Genomic DNA, 13924 nt, shown 5'->3' on the forward strand with positions numbered 1-13924 from the left:
TCGGCGTCCTCTCCACACAGACACATCTCAACGGTACAAAGAGGTTACACAACACGCACAGTTGTTTACGGATTTGTCATGATCATAGACAGAAATGGCACAGACAATAAAAGAAATGTTGTTTAGCATCTCTCTTGATATCACAGTGTGTGAGACAAATGAGTATAGGCAGAAAGAAAAGAGGGGCTGTAACCTACTTTCTGGCCCTTCAGGCTTTTCATCCTGCTGTGCTAACTCAACAGGTCGTGCTGATACTGACGTTGATACTTAAGTCTCCAATTAAAATCCACTTCTGAGGGATTGAAAAAAAAAACAAATTATTTTCTTGCTATGCAGTTTGGCAATTCACAGTCACTCGATAATCCTAATTTAATGTGACTAATTAAACTTTAGTTTCAGAGTTTTATGTTGTTAAATATGATTTTTCCATGCACACTCTAAAACTACTTCACATTATTCTGGTCATGTTAACTTCCATCTCTGCTCAGATGAGTCATAGTTTCTACTGACCATTCATACACCATGTGACCAAAAGTAAATGGACGACGTGCACGTTTAGCTGTGTCTGTTTTTAGTTGTAAATGTGTATATCTTAATGCTGCAGTCTGTTTGATCATTATTGATTGGTTGTCCATGATTTATCAGTCGATGTATTGTGACATTTTATGGACAATCTAGTGAAACCTTGGTGCTTTAGGGCATATAATAAGGATTAGGATGATATCTTTTCAACATAAAAGCACTAAGAAATAATCTTCCCAGTTCGGTGTGAAGTACTGTAGTGAGACCTTCTCTTATCAGGTTTGGAGGGTGGTGTTTTTTTTTTTTTATTATTATTATTCATAGCCTGCTATGCAGTCGCAAAAGCTTGCAATAATAATGCTTGGTTTGACATAATCAGTGGTTTCACTTTCTTTTGAAATTTTCATCATCAAATAAAATCTATCATGAAAGCGGGGTTTAATCTCCCTAACCAATGAAGGCTATTAGCGAGTTCAGCATTTATACAGCAGGGGCCTGGAAATAAAAGCACGCTGGAAGTGATTTGTCGATACTCCAAATTGAGTTTGTCTCTCTATCCTTTTGGGGAAGAGAAGAATTTCTCCTCTGACATGGTTCAATAGAAGCAAAGAAAAGCCTCTGTTACCCCTCTCCGCCCTCATCCTGCTCTCATGGCTGTAGGTGGAGGAATAATGATGGATAAAAAGCCGGTAAGAAAGACCAATGTACCAGCTGAAAATACCTAAAATGATGTTGGCCTTGCTTTCATGTGCACCTTTGATATAAAATGGCCCGCTAGAATTGGCATCACAGATAATACATTTATTTCCAATTCACCTTCCTCCAAAAAAAGCTGATCAATTCAGCAGCTGCAGCCATTGCGAGGAGGCTAAAGAGATTACCGATGAAAGAATCTGTTATATCATCATATTATACTTTAGATGGAAATTGATTGTGTGGAGAGAGACATCTCTTATTCTGTAGATGTCATCAGAGGCACCATTGAGGGTTTGTGTGGATCTGTCCAGCAGGGCTACAGCTGTATGACCTTAAAGAGATACAGAAAACTTGGACATTAGAAGACGTGGAGACAGTGACAAAGTGTTAGAGAGGGAAAAATCTTTAAGTATAAATTAACGCTGTGACAGTGGACAACAAAATAGATTTTTCTTGTTTTTTATAGGACACAACAGGAAGCTGTGCCAGCAGTCTGATTTATCTGATCTAAAGACTTCTTTCTGAAGGTTTTCTTTTTCACTGGAAAATGTTCAGATGTGTTCACAATGTGTCTTTTTGTGTCATAATGATGGACGATGGATGTTGGACCAGAAATCATTGAGCAGGTGTTGGTGCTAGAATACAGCAACTGACAGTCATTATCGCTATAATTCATTACTGTCAGACTGATCACTAACTGAACTTGCTCAGAGGAGCTGCCAGCTTCGCTTCCCAATTTGCAGCCCACCTCGTTGGTTTCATTTTATGAATGTGTGTATTACTTAAAACCATAACCTTGTTTTTTAATGCCTAATTTTAACCAGTAGTTTTTAATGCCTAACCCCAGCCATGAGTGAAAACAAAACTTTACTACAAGTGAAAACGGTTCCTGCTGCTCTGCCACCAACCCCAGTCTATGTCCTTATGTTGGTCCCATTATCGCATGACGCCAACCCGTACAGAAAACAATTGAACTTTAAGTAATAAAAGCACCGATGCTTGGATGGGTGTGTAGCTCTGTAAAGTAAGCTACAACAAACATATGACATTTTTGTAACATAGCAACATTAAATGCCTCAGAGAGGCACTCTAAAAATGTGTGGCGCTTCGGGCAAAAAAAAAGCACCGCCTTCAGGGACAGACCTTTACTCTGATAGCAGTATTTTTGTGGGAGTGGGACAAGGTCTTAGTAAAAAAATCCCCTACTCGCACATATTGTGGCCTGGTTTTCTGGTACTGCTCAAGTTCATGCCAAAAGGAGCAGGATGGGATTACACAATCTGTAGGATACTACGTCTGGGCCACATGTTAACATATTCCAATTGGCTACCATCATTCATCACTCATCAATTGCCTAAAAAGTCTAATATGAGCTCTAAATGCAGGTGTAACTGTACTGGTTTATTATTACATTAAAAGAGCTATGTATAAATGAGGTATAAATGAACCCTGCTCCTCACCACTGTAAACATTGTTAACATGGCTGCCAGATTTAAAACTGTGAAGACCTTTTCGAAAGCTCCGAAGCAGCTAAGAACGAAACTGTAACAAGATTTTCAATTGGCTTTCCTAAGAAGTTTTATATCACATCGCCTCTTCTGTTGAATGCTAAATGCACGGGGCCCATTTGGACTTTTGTGTAGGTGTGTGTTTGTTGCCAATTTTTGGCTCTGGTTCAAAGACACTGCTGTGTCGCTGAGATTGATGATGCGTGATGGACCCTGTAGCATCTTAAACACAAATGGTTTTGGAAAATGAAATGCCTTTTCATAAACAATGTTGCTCAAGATTGAATCAGCCACCAGGCTGTGGAGAGAAGTGGGAGCGGGGAGGCAGGGTGTGATGTGCAAAGAAAAGATAAGAGGGGGGGAGAAAGAGTGAGTGTCTGTGCATGACGAGAAAGTAAGAGAGAGAGAGAGAGAAAATATATGATCAAGCGAGCAAGAATTGTACACAAGGGGCTGGATTCTGTATCAATACGGCCCTGGGAAGTGGAGTAAAACATTTCAGTGGTAATGCAGGGGGAAATGAACATGCACAGAGTGGAAGCATAAGGCTATGGTAGGAACAAAGTTGTGTGGTGTACGTGATGAAGAAAAAGATCTGTGGGGATTCAGCGTGCAATCTCTGGTCTAATCAGAAGATGCAGCAGCTCGTCACAGATGAGGGGATACACAACACTGACTGCTGCTTCGGAAGCAGGAATACTCTGTAATAGGGCTGAACGATCTATCGTTTTAGACCGAAAATCGCGATCTCAGATGACACGATTTTGAGATCGTCAAAGCCGCGATTTTTTGCACTGCTCCTAACTGAATCAGGTTTTGTTTTGTCAAATGCTACGGCTGAAAACGAAAAGAAAACGGAGGAACTGGTCCCTAAAACGTACTCCACCTTTATTTTCGGTGCTGTTTCTGCCGGCAGCAGCGGCGCGTCTTCTAAGCCTGTGTCTGTGTCTGTGTGCGCGCGCGACGTGAGTCGCAGTGGAAGGGCCGCGTGTAAATGCTACGAGCACGTACGCGCCCACCTCTCTGAACAACAGCTCCTTATATTCAGGTTCGCTGCTGTTGTGCCATCAGCAGCTCTTCTACACCTGTGTGTGTGTGTCGCATGTGTCGTGTGTGTGTGTGTCTGTGTCGCGTGTGTGTGTGTGTGTGTGTGTGTCGTGTGTGTGTGTACATCAGATGCAGACAGAGGCAGCAGCTAATGACGTCACCAAACAATAACGCAGGCATTTGATGAAGAGGCTCCATATGAGGACTAAACGGTGGACAGAGGTGACAGCAGCAGCTCCGTTTGTCCTTAGATATGATTCCCATGAAAGTTTGATCATTTGTTCTAAATCACATTGAACTTTAAGAGTTACTTAAGTCTCAATACTGTATTTATTGTTTAACCTTAGGAGGCACACTTCAGTCTGTTTAAATGACTGTTGAATAATACTTTACAGAACTACATTAGTCTTCTTTTAACCTATTTGAAATAACCTTATTTTGTTATTTAAATTTTCATGTTTATTAAAACTAATACTGAGTGCACGTTATCAGAGTTTACTTTTAGATCTACTGATAGTTTTTGAGAAGTGACAGAGTAGCTACCTGAAGTCATTTACACAGAAACATGTTTGACATGATTTGAAAAAAATTGTGGATGAAATCGAAATCGCAATATTTGCCAGAAAAAATCAATTCAATTTATTCTTAAAATCGTTCAGCCCTACTCTGTAATTGCTTTCGATCATTTCATTTTTTTTCCTCTCTCTCTTAAGTGGAATTTTGCAAACCGAAGTGTCATTTCTGACATTTGCTGAAATGCACAAATAAATTTCAGGATCTGTCTGTGAAACAGACAATTAATACAAGATCTGTGATGATTCACATTCATTGGAAAAACCCTGCAATAAAATCCACTTTAAATTCATAATGTTGAGGAAGCTATGAGCCGTACCATCATAGAATCCGAACAGCAGCTGTATTAGAATGGAAACACGCACTCTTCAGATGAGTGGCTTTGTATGATGTTGTTGTTTGTGGGTTATTATTAGGGCAGCAATGCTTTGTGTTGTGTGTAGACCATATCTCATTGTGGAAGTTCATATACAGTATGAACTGTATAAAAAAAAAAAACTCATGAGAGGAACTGACATGACGTCTTTGGAGGACTGCTTGCGCAAAAGCCTGACAATAGATAAAACATGCATGTAACACTAAAAACGTAGTTTTCCCTCCTAACTAGGCTAATTCTGAAATCAGTAATATTTAAGGTGCTGGAAGGAAAGTGGACGATCACTGCCATAAAGTATGATGGCAATGTCTGAGGAATTACAACAAAAATGGCTTCACAAGTACGAATATAATGGCACTACATAGTTGTAATACTTGCACCAGACAGGACCCATGCTCAGGTTTCATTTGATGTTTTGACAGAAAGTATTTCATTATACGCGACGTGAAGTGTTTCTGCTGTTCATACCTACTGCAGCTCGGGGGACTTGCTGGAAACATGCAGATTGAAATAAGAAACACACAGTCGTCTTGACAAGAACAAAACAGGCTGTGTTTTTCTTTAAAGGTTACAGGGATGAAGGGGGTAGAGCGGTGCTAAAGAAGACACTGCGTCTCACTACAGGGGGTGCACTCGTTTCTTCCTGGAGTGAAAAATAGAGGGTGAGAGCCTTTCATTGTAGCCGCGGAGGCCCGGCTTGTCCTCTGATTGTTAGTTCTTCTGTATCTGGCAGTCCCTCTGGCGTTGCCCTCTGGGGGGAATTGTAAGAGTCGTTGACTTCTTCTTTCTACAGGGGATTTAAGATGCTGATTGGTTTAAGGTTTTCAGTTAGAGGTGTAAAAAAAAAGAAAAAAAGAGTGGTTCAGTATATTTCTCAGTTCAGTACATTTTCTCTATATTTTGGTGTGCAGCACTGAGATGCCTGCATACTATCAATGAGGAAAATTACCTAAATGTAACGCTCCATTAAGAATCTGACGTCACCTGTAGAAAAAAATAAAACAAGTGAAACAGATTCATAATTCATTTTAATGTATAATTAATAGCCAACTAGTAACTGTTGCCTTGTTTCTGAAATATTCTGCAGCTGTATGAACAGCATGATTGCTGCTGCTGAAAGGCAAAGGATATAATTCACAAAACTGCAAACTGTTGCCTGTCTGGGCCAAGTTTGAACTCTGACCTGGAGTTAGCAGCAGCCTCCGTAGCTTGATTAACCTTCTAAAACCCCAAGCAACACAATTCAGTCAGTGTGGGCTCATTTTTTACTGTAACATCAAGTCCTGCATCTCTATAAAAAAACAGCACAATCATGGCTGAAAGCCGAGAAAACTCAATAATGTGCAGAATAACGATGCACAATTGTAACTGAAAAATCCTCAATGTTGGCAGTGTCACTGTTCCTAAACTCCAAATACAGACAAAGAGGTTCAGTTGAGGTGAGGCAGGCACTGTGATACAACATGTGTCTATCACATAAGGCAATCATACCCATAGTTATGGCAGCCCCTAGGGGCTGTGGTGTGAACTGCAATTTTTTTTAACACTTCTGGCTTCATTTTGTCGCCTCCTGGTTAAGACCTGAATATTGAGGATGCAGTTAAGTGTGATATACATACTCTAATGTTACAATAGCTGATGGTTCCAGTTCTCTCTGATGCTGATGCTGAATGCCAGGATGCACTGCTATATCTTGAATGACCATTAGGGGAGTTAGGTTTAGTGAAGTCACACTCTGTGGCTTGAATTAGATGTTTAACTACAGGGATATTAACAATGAAAGGAAACAGCTGTATAAGAGGTAAGATATTTTTGCTGCAGATCATTATTTCTTTGAGAGATGCTGCTGATAGACATCAGACAGACATGGAGTCAGTGGACCTTAGAAATCCTGAAATTTAAATACGCTCTTGGTACTGCTCTTTATTTAATGCACAGTTTGAATTATGACCCGGTGCTGTAAAATACAGTTTGAATGTAGGTGCTCTATGAAGCAGCTAATGACAACATGACAGTTTGCATGTTTAAGAAATTTTGACTTTCAGTTTGTGTAATTTCCGGCTTAACGATGTGAGCTGTTAATTAAACTTCTCAGTGTATTGTTGCTCCTCCCTTGCTCCCAGACCTCCTCCGTCTCCTCCTCCTCCTTTTTTTGCCTCCCTTTGTCTTGATTTTTTTCTCGCTCCGCCATTCTTTACAGCCCTCTTTATCCCTTTTTGCGTCCTCCAGAGTGGGTATTTCATTGAGATGGATCTGTGCTCATAATTGGTCAGGGAGAAACCACACTGCCCAAAGGTCACTGGTTTGGAACAAATTGGCAGAGTGTGTGTGTGTGTGTGTGTGTTTGTGTGGCCAGAGAAGGACTGGCTGACTTCACCATGCCTGCATAAAACAGTGAGACAGAGAGACACAAAATTGGACCGCAACAGCTCCATAATCTTTTCAGAAAGGCTCTTGTCAATGGGCTAAATAAAAGGCATTTTTACCAGCAGACCTGGAGCCTTTGCCTCCAAAGGTAAACATACAGAGATCGATGATCACCCTCTGTGACTGCTGCGGTGCACTCTGTGTGTGTGTGTATATTTGTGTGGGATTGTGAGTATGTGGTATTTGAATGTTTTACTTCACTCCCTAAATCAATCTACTAAATTGTGGTCATCAACAGAGAAATGTAGCCTTTCATTGGGTGAGTTAAAATAGCACCCCTGGCCATTGTGTCGCATGTGTTGGTGTCTTTGTTGCCAAAATGATGGATTATACTGGAAACAGGAGAAAGGGACCTTTAGGAAATAACGGCCTGTTTATCAGGAAACGTTGGACTGACTTATTTGCATGATGGATGAGCCTATTCTTGGGGTTCTATTTCAATTCAGTTTGTTTACATGTACATCTGTCACTGCTGGAGTGCTGTGTCTTCAAACTGCTGCGTGTTATCCTGTTTACTGTAACCTACAGCATCCACACACAAGGATAAATCCCTCTTTTAGTCTTGGCCTGAAACATTCTAGCATTTGGAAACATGTTCAAAGGTTCAGAGTTTTGTTATCCTTCGAAGATGGAGATCGTCACAGCCGCACAACAAGGCTGTCCTGTTTCCAAGACTCATTTAAATGCGTCATTGTTTTTGAAGGATGCCAATAAGTGGGTCGAACATATCCCAAGCATTCACTGTGCACTTATGATGGTTAGATTTATTTTTGATACAATATAGCAGACTACGCAAACACAATACTAATTTTGGAAGATGAGACCATTGCCCCTGAAATGAGATACAGCCTCAGCCTTCCTCCTTTGGTAGCTATGATGCAGAACTGCCACCACTTCTTCTGCAGCCCTTTATAAAACCTCTCCTATCCCCAAGAGTTCAACATGGCAATTTTTTTCTCATAAACAGGTGCAGCTTCCACAGTTATATCTAAGTAATTCACATTTGCAGCGTCTGACATTGAGCAAACATCTGAATGCATCAGCACTACTTATCAATTCCAGCAACTTAAGAACATGAGTCTGAGTGGAAGAGTAGACACATATGAGAAGAAAGAGCTTAGTGGATGGACTTAAAGTCGCAGTGGTTTTTGGTGCCTGTACATAGTTGAATTGCACCTGTAAGTCCCGCCTCCTATGGATCACACGACTAACTTATGTCGACCCCAAACTTATAAGAATCAAAGTGTGGATAAAGGATCTACACCCTTCGTTTGGTTAGCATTGGCTTACAAATCACACTGATAACTTCTCAAAGTTTCATTTTGGAGGTTGCCATAGTAACGAATCAGGCCCCAACAATCCAACAAAGGAAAGAAAGGATTACATTGGTTGCCGTGAACGTTTATGGGTATAACAGATTTGTATGTAAGACTGCTGAATGGCCCCTGTCATAGCATTTTTAGGTGTGAATGAAGGAGGCTTGTGTAGCAGACACATTTGAGATTCATCCTAAATGACCTGAATGGTGTAAGTGCAGTTATCTCACGCTGATTAAAACACTCTCACCAACTGCTCTGGTCCAGAGGTGCAGCTGGGAAGAAAAGACTGTAAAATAAATGCCGGTTCAATTCCTCAAGTGGGCAGTTTTCTGTGGAGCATTTTAATTACATGCATTCATATTCTCACTTTACACCGATAGATACTGCAGGGATATTATAAATGGTGTCTCTGCCGTATTATGGAATGGAGGCTGTGAGCGGTTGATGTAGCTGCAGTGACGAGGCCGTATCAGACAGGAATAGGCAGCTCTTATTAGAGATAAGTGCTTTCTGTCCTACTATGCTGTATACACTTAACTGGTCAAACCCTGCATGAAATCTGTTAAATTGCTGCTGTAATCATCTCCACGGAGGTCAATCATGCAATCTATCAGGCGTTTTAGTGTTTCACTTTTGCATATGCAGCACATTCAAGTACGTTTACAGTAGATGTGAAAATCACAGATAGAAATCTGACTCACAAACTGCTGAGGCTTATAGAATAATGCATAATGGAAGTGTTGTTTTGTTTATATTGCATAGCCAGTTTATTGTCAAATCTTTTTTGTGCACACAAAGACAAGCATTTACAGATAAGCTGACATTAAATCATTAAATAAATTAAGTATATGCATAGTAAAACATCAATATTGCAGCCCACTAGTGAAAAAGAGAACACTCACTTCCTCCCCCTCGGTACACAAAGTGCATACAAAAATCAAACACTAAGAAAATGATCACATGATCTGATTTGTTTTTGTTTTCCTCTGCTGAAAGTGAACTTTGTACACGTCATTTTACAATTATTAGTAGTCATCATGATAAAGTTAGGAAAAGCTGAAGCACTGTATTTTTTTTTAATTTGTCTGTCAATCAAAAAAAACAGTTACAGTAAGCACAGGAAGGAGCTGATTAAGTTCTAACTCAGCTTTGTCAAACACTGTTTTTCCACACAGTGATGCTGACAAGGCCCTGAGTCCTGCTTTCTGTCATTTCTTCCATTATACTTGAAGCATTTGTTACATGTCAGCATCCAGGAGGGAGCTCGAGATTTTATTGTACTCTGCAGCCTGACACGAATCAAGAGAGCAAAATCGGTAACTGTTGAATTATGTAAATTGAGTGTTAAATATAAACCCGGGACATGTGGATCACTCATCTCATTACAGTCCCACCTGCCACCTGCCAGTTCTTTAAGGCAGGAAAAACGGACTCCTCATAAGAGTCTGTGGGGGACTCTGAGGAGGACCACATTCTGATGGATAAAGTGATGCAGGTCTTGTGTTGTGTTCCCAGCCAAGGTTGGAGAAACGTTTGTCTGTTCTGGGATTGGAACTTGAGTCTTTGGTGGTGTTAGGAGAATACTGAGAAAGCTCTCAGTATTATGAAAAATGAGTCTCTCCCCCTGCATGCCACATGCAGAGTCCTTCACCAGTAGATTGAGGCTACTGAAAAACACCACACAATGACACCAGAGGTCTTTCTTTTCTTTCGCTTGTATTTATTGCTCTTAAAAACTATGTTCAATGCATGGCCAGACATTTTTCTTTCTTTTTCTTCCGCTGTAATTTTATACTTTGTGTACTGTTATGCATCATCTAGCTCAATCTTGTACATCTCTCTCTTGCACCCAGCCTAAACATATGTATATATATATTCTCACACTCCTCTTGGCAGTAGGCAGGTGGTTTTATACTGATGCAGCTTGTATTATGTGACTGGTTTCATGTGGAATCCTATTAAAAAAGAAATGCAGCTAAACATTAGCATTCCACACTAACGTAGTGGTAAACATATTAGACATTGTCTTAATTGCAGATGTCTGGTTGTTTATTTGCTCATAGAAAACTCATCCTTTATTTACCAGAAAACTGTGTGAAGTCAGCCTTCACTTCACACATTTCGCACAGACAGACTCCTCTCTTTCTGGTATTGCTGTTTTTTTTTTTTGCCCCCTTAAGTTTCAATTTCTCACTTCCTTGCTTTGTTCAGATTTCCCACGAGCATCAATACCTGAGACCAGAATTTAATTTGGAGCAAACAGGGTGAAACCTGCACCATCTCTGTGTTTGGTTGTGCTTCTCCACATAACTTTCTTTCTGCCTCATGATGCAATGAAATATGGACACACATGCGGTCCTGGAAGCAAATATCTGTCTGTTCTTGCTGCTGTGATAGGTGCACAGCTCAATTACACCCCGCTGAGTCTGAAAATCATCACATGCAGACATCACATGGCTGCATTTGGAAATAAAGACAGTTTTACCACTGCCCTTTGTTTGACGGGTAAACAATGTGCTAACAATGTGCTTCCGTACATGTATCGACTGTGTGTGCAAGCTGTTGTTTGACACTGCTCACAGCTCCATTAAAAGGCTGTCTCAGTCTGATTTACAGCCTATAAATTGACTCTAGTGCAGCCCATCATGCTGTGTTCACCTAGCCAGGGAAGCTTGTCATATGCTGCAACAAATCTCGACCGAGGTTAAGTGCCTTTTGTACATACAGTTACCGTAGCGACCTTCGAGAGTTCCTTTTTCAGTGGATTTTTTCTCTAATTTAAAAAAAAAACCTTGACACTGGTTCATCACAGCACAAGGAGGATTTTATTTTGTGCATTCTCAGTAGCATGTAGGTGTGGATGCAAATTAACTCATATCAGAAGCACTAAACACATCATGGCTGCCTTTAGGCTCATCGTCCAGTTCTTCTATATGTAATATTTCAATAATACTTATATCTTTGCATTTGAAACAGACTTTTACCAGGACCCATGGAGGATCTGGTTAGAATTTGGTCATAGGTCATAAACCATTTTAATAAAATCTCTCTTCTAGTAATAATGAGCACTGTATGACGGCGTATTAGGGCCATTGTAAGAAAAAAACAATACTGACCCGGAAGAGGAAGGGGGGGCTAATATTTTGAGATTTAAAGTAGCAAATTTGCTAGAAAAAAAGTCGCAAATTTCGCGCCCCCGCTCCCCCCCATTATTATTATTTTTTTTTACAATGGCCCCAATACGCCGTCGTTGCACTGATATCAAAATAAATCTTTAAATACATAAATATTTTTGTGAATGTGTTAGCATTAATTCAGGAATTACTACACTATTATTTGTGATGCTTTAACATTCTGCAAAATGTTATTTCTTTTCTAAATACATGAGTCTCCACACACTCCACACAGACCAAAATGTTATGAAGGTTTTGATATTAATTGCAGTCACGTCAACAGCTCTCATAGCAGCATGGCTGCTTGTAAATGTGTTTCAAACTGTGACAAATGTGCAAATGAAGATTGCTTTCCTTCCTACACTTTTCTGAGTCTTTCCTTTGGCTGTGTAATCTTATTTCTGCCTCAGGACAGGACTTTGTCAGACTCATCCACACACGTCCTGCCAAATATTTGAGAGGATGTAACAATGTCACAGTCTACCTCAATCCCTACCCCCACACATACACAAACCTAACGCATCCCTGTCTGTCTTCTCTCTGCAGTATGAGTTCAAGGTGAAGAACATCAAGAAGAAAAAAGTCAACATCGTGGTGTCTGTCGACGGCGTCAAGGTCGCCTTGAGGAAAAAGAAGAAAGTGAGTGAACTCCTTCTTATGTAGATGTAATGTACAATGTTGCTATTTCAGCAAACAACATGACAAAAACATGTCAGTGTAACGGGTAAAAAGGCTGCTGGTCATGGGGGGGTTAATCACAGCTTCCGGTTTGGACGTGTTTTTACAGTTTCTGTGTGTGGCTCTTATTTATCTGCCTGATTTGGCAGCACATTCTAGTTAAAAAGTTGGAGTTTTTAAGACGATCAGACTCATTGCCGGTGTCCTTGCATGCAGCAGAAGGTGATGATCGATCCTCTGCTTAATTAGGTGGGAGACAGAGGTAAGAATGGAGACATTGTTAGTGAGGACAAAGGACCTTAGAAAGATCGAAACCAATGAATGAGAGGAAATGAAAAGAACTGAGGAAGTCCAAAGATGAGGCAATCCGAAGAGGCTGAAGGAGGAGGTACTGACACCGGAGACAAGATCTGTTTTTTTTTCCAGGTGTGGTGAGCCTGACAACTGGAGTCGATTTCAGAGTCTGACAGGGGAAAAAAAACCAGTGGATGGAAATAAACCTCCTGTCCAACCTCCTCACCACCATTTAGTTTTTTCATCTCAATTGATCCAGAATTCGAACTGCTTCTCAAGGATTCAGCCTGTGTGGTCTATTAACCCCAATTCTGTGTGTGGCTCTATTTAAATAAATTATATTTACAGGGCCATGAGCTCACGCTCAGGTGCTGTGCGGTCTGTGTCTTTGTAGAAATCACAGATCAAAAATCCAATAAGGTCCAAATGGCAAGATTTTCATCTCTTGAACCAGATATCAGGAAATGAGCATCTAATGATGCTCCAATGTTAGCATCATATGTCAATCAGACTCCTATCATCTTTTGTCACTTGAGAGCATCTATTACCACGAGAAAGATTGTAGCGCTCTCATTAGAAATGGAGCTCTACTGCTGCTACTTACAGCCAGATGCACATTTTATATCAGTGTCCCATTAAAGAGAACCTTAATTAAGTTGTCTAAATGGTCCTCTTAGGAACAGGATAGTCATTACAGTACAGTTTTAATCGTAGTCAGGATTTCTGTTTAACCAGAAAGCCTGGCTGTATATCTGCGCTGTCCAGAGTATAGCTCAGAGGAAGAATTAGCTGGTAGATAGACGTGAGGGTGTTTTTGACCTCACAGTCTATGGTTTTGGACTTAAATTAGAGCATAGCTTTAGTTTCGGGAGGCCATGGAGTCACACTCGTACCAAATTCAAGTGTAAGCCCTGACCGCAGTAAGAGTGAGAGCCCCTTCTTAGACTTCTGTGGGCATGAAACCGTTCTGGTTGATGGCATCTACTATAATAAGCTACAACCTCCTCTGTTCAGAAACCAAAAACAAGCTAATATATCAGAAGCATTTGATAAATCTGACAGCTGTCATCCAAGGCTCTGGGTCAAATAAATTGGCAGGTTGGGATTAGCCGGTCGATGGCTGGATATTTTGCCTCCATGTGTTTTCTCATCTTGTTTGGCTCCTTGTCCTGGAAGCCGAAATGTCAAATGTGACAGTCACCGATCTATTTACATCTCTGTGTGTGGAAGAGGCGATGAATGACCGCAGTGATTGAATGACTCGAGTCAACAAAGCACTCTGTAGAGACAGAATCAATGGCAATAATCCCT

General features: G+C 40.6%; 1 protein-coding gene across 4 annotated transcripts in view; it reads left to right on the top strand.

The window, feature by feature from the left end:
• The window catches only part of LOC114434383 (carboxyl-terminal PDZ ligand of neuronal nitric oxide synthase protein-like), a 134006-nt gene that overhangs the window by 35941 nt on the left and 84141 nt on the right, over positions 1 to 13924 (top strand). For all 4 annotated transcript variants that reach the window (XM_028403593.1, XM_028403594.1, XM_028403596.1 and 1 more), the window contains exon 3: positions 12188 to 12280. In XM_028403593.1, coding sequence (XP_028259394.1) covers positions 12188 to 12280 — 93 coding nt within the window. The remainder of the gene's footprint in view (positions 1 to 12187; positions 12281 to 13924) is intronic.

The sequence above is a fragment of the Parambassis ranga genome, chromosome 4 (genome assembly GCF_900634625.1).
Source record: "Parambassis ranga chromosome 4, fParRan2.1, whole genome shotgun sequence".
In the NCBI taxonomy this organism is placed as follows: domain Eukaryota; kingdom Metazoa; phylum Chordata; class Actinopteri; family Ambassidae; genus Parambassis; species Parambassis ranga.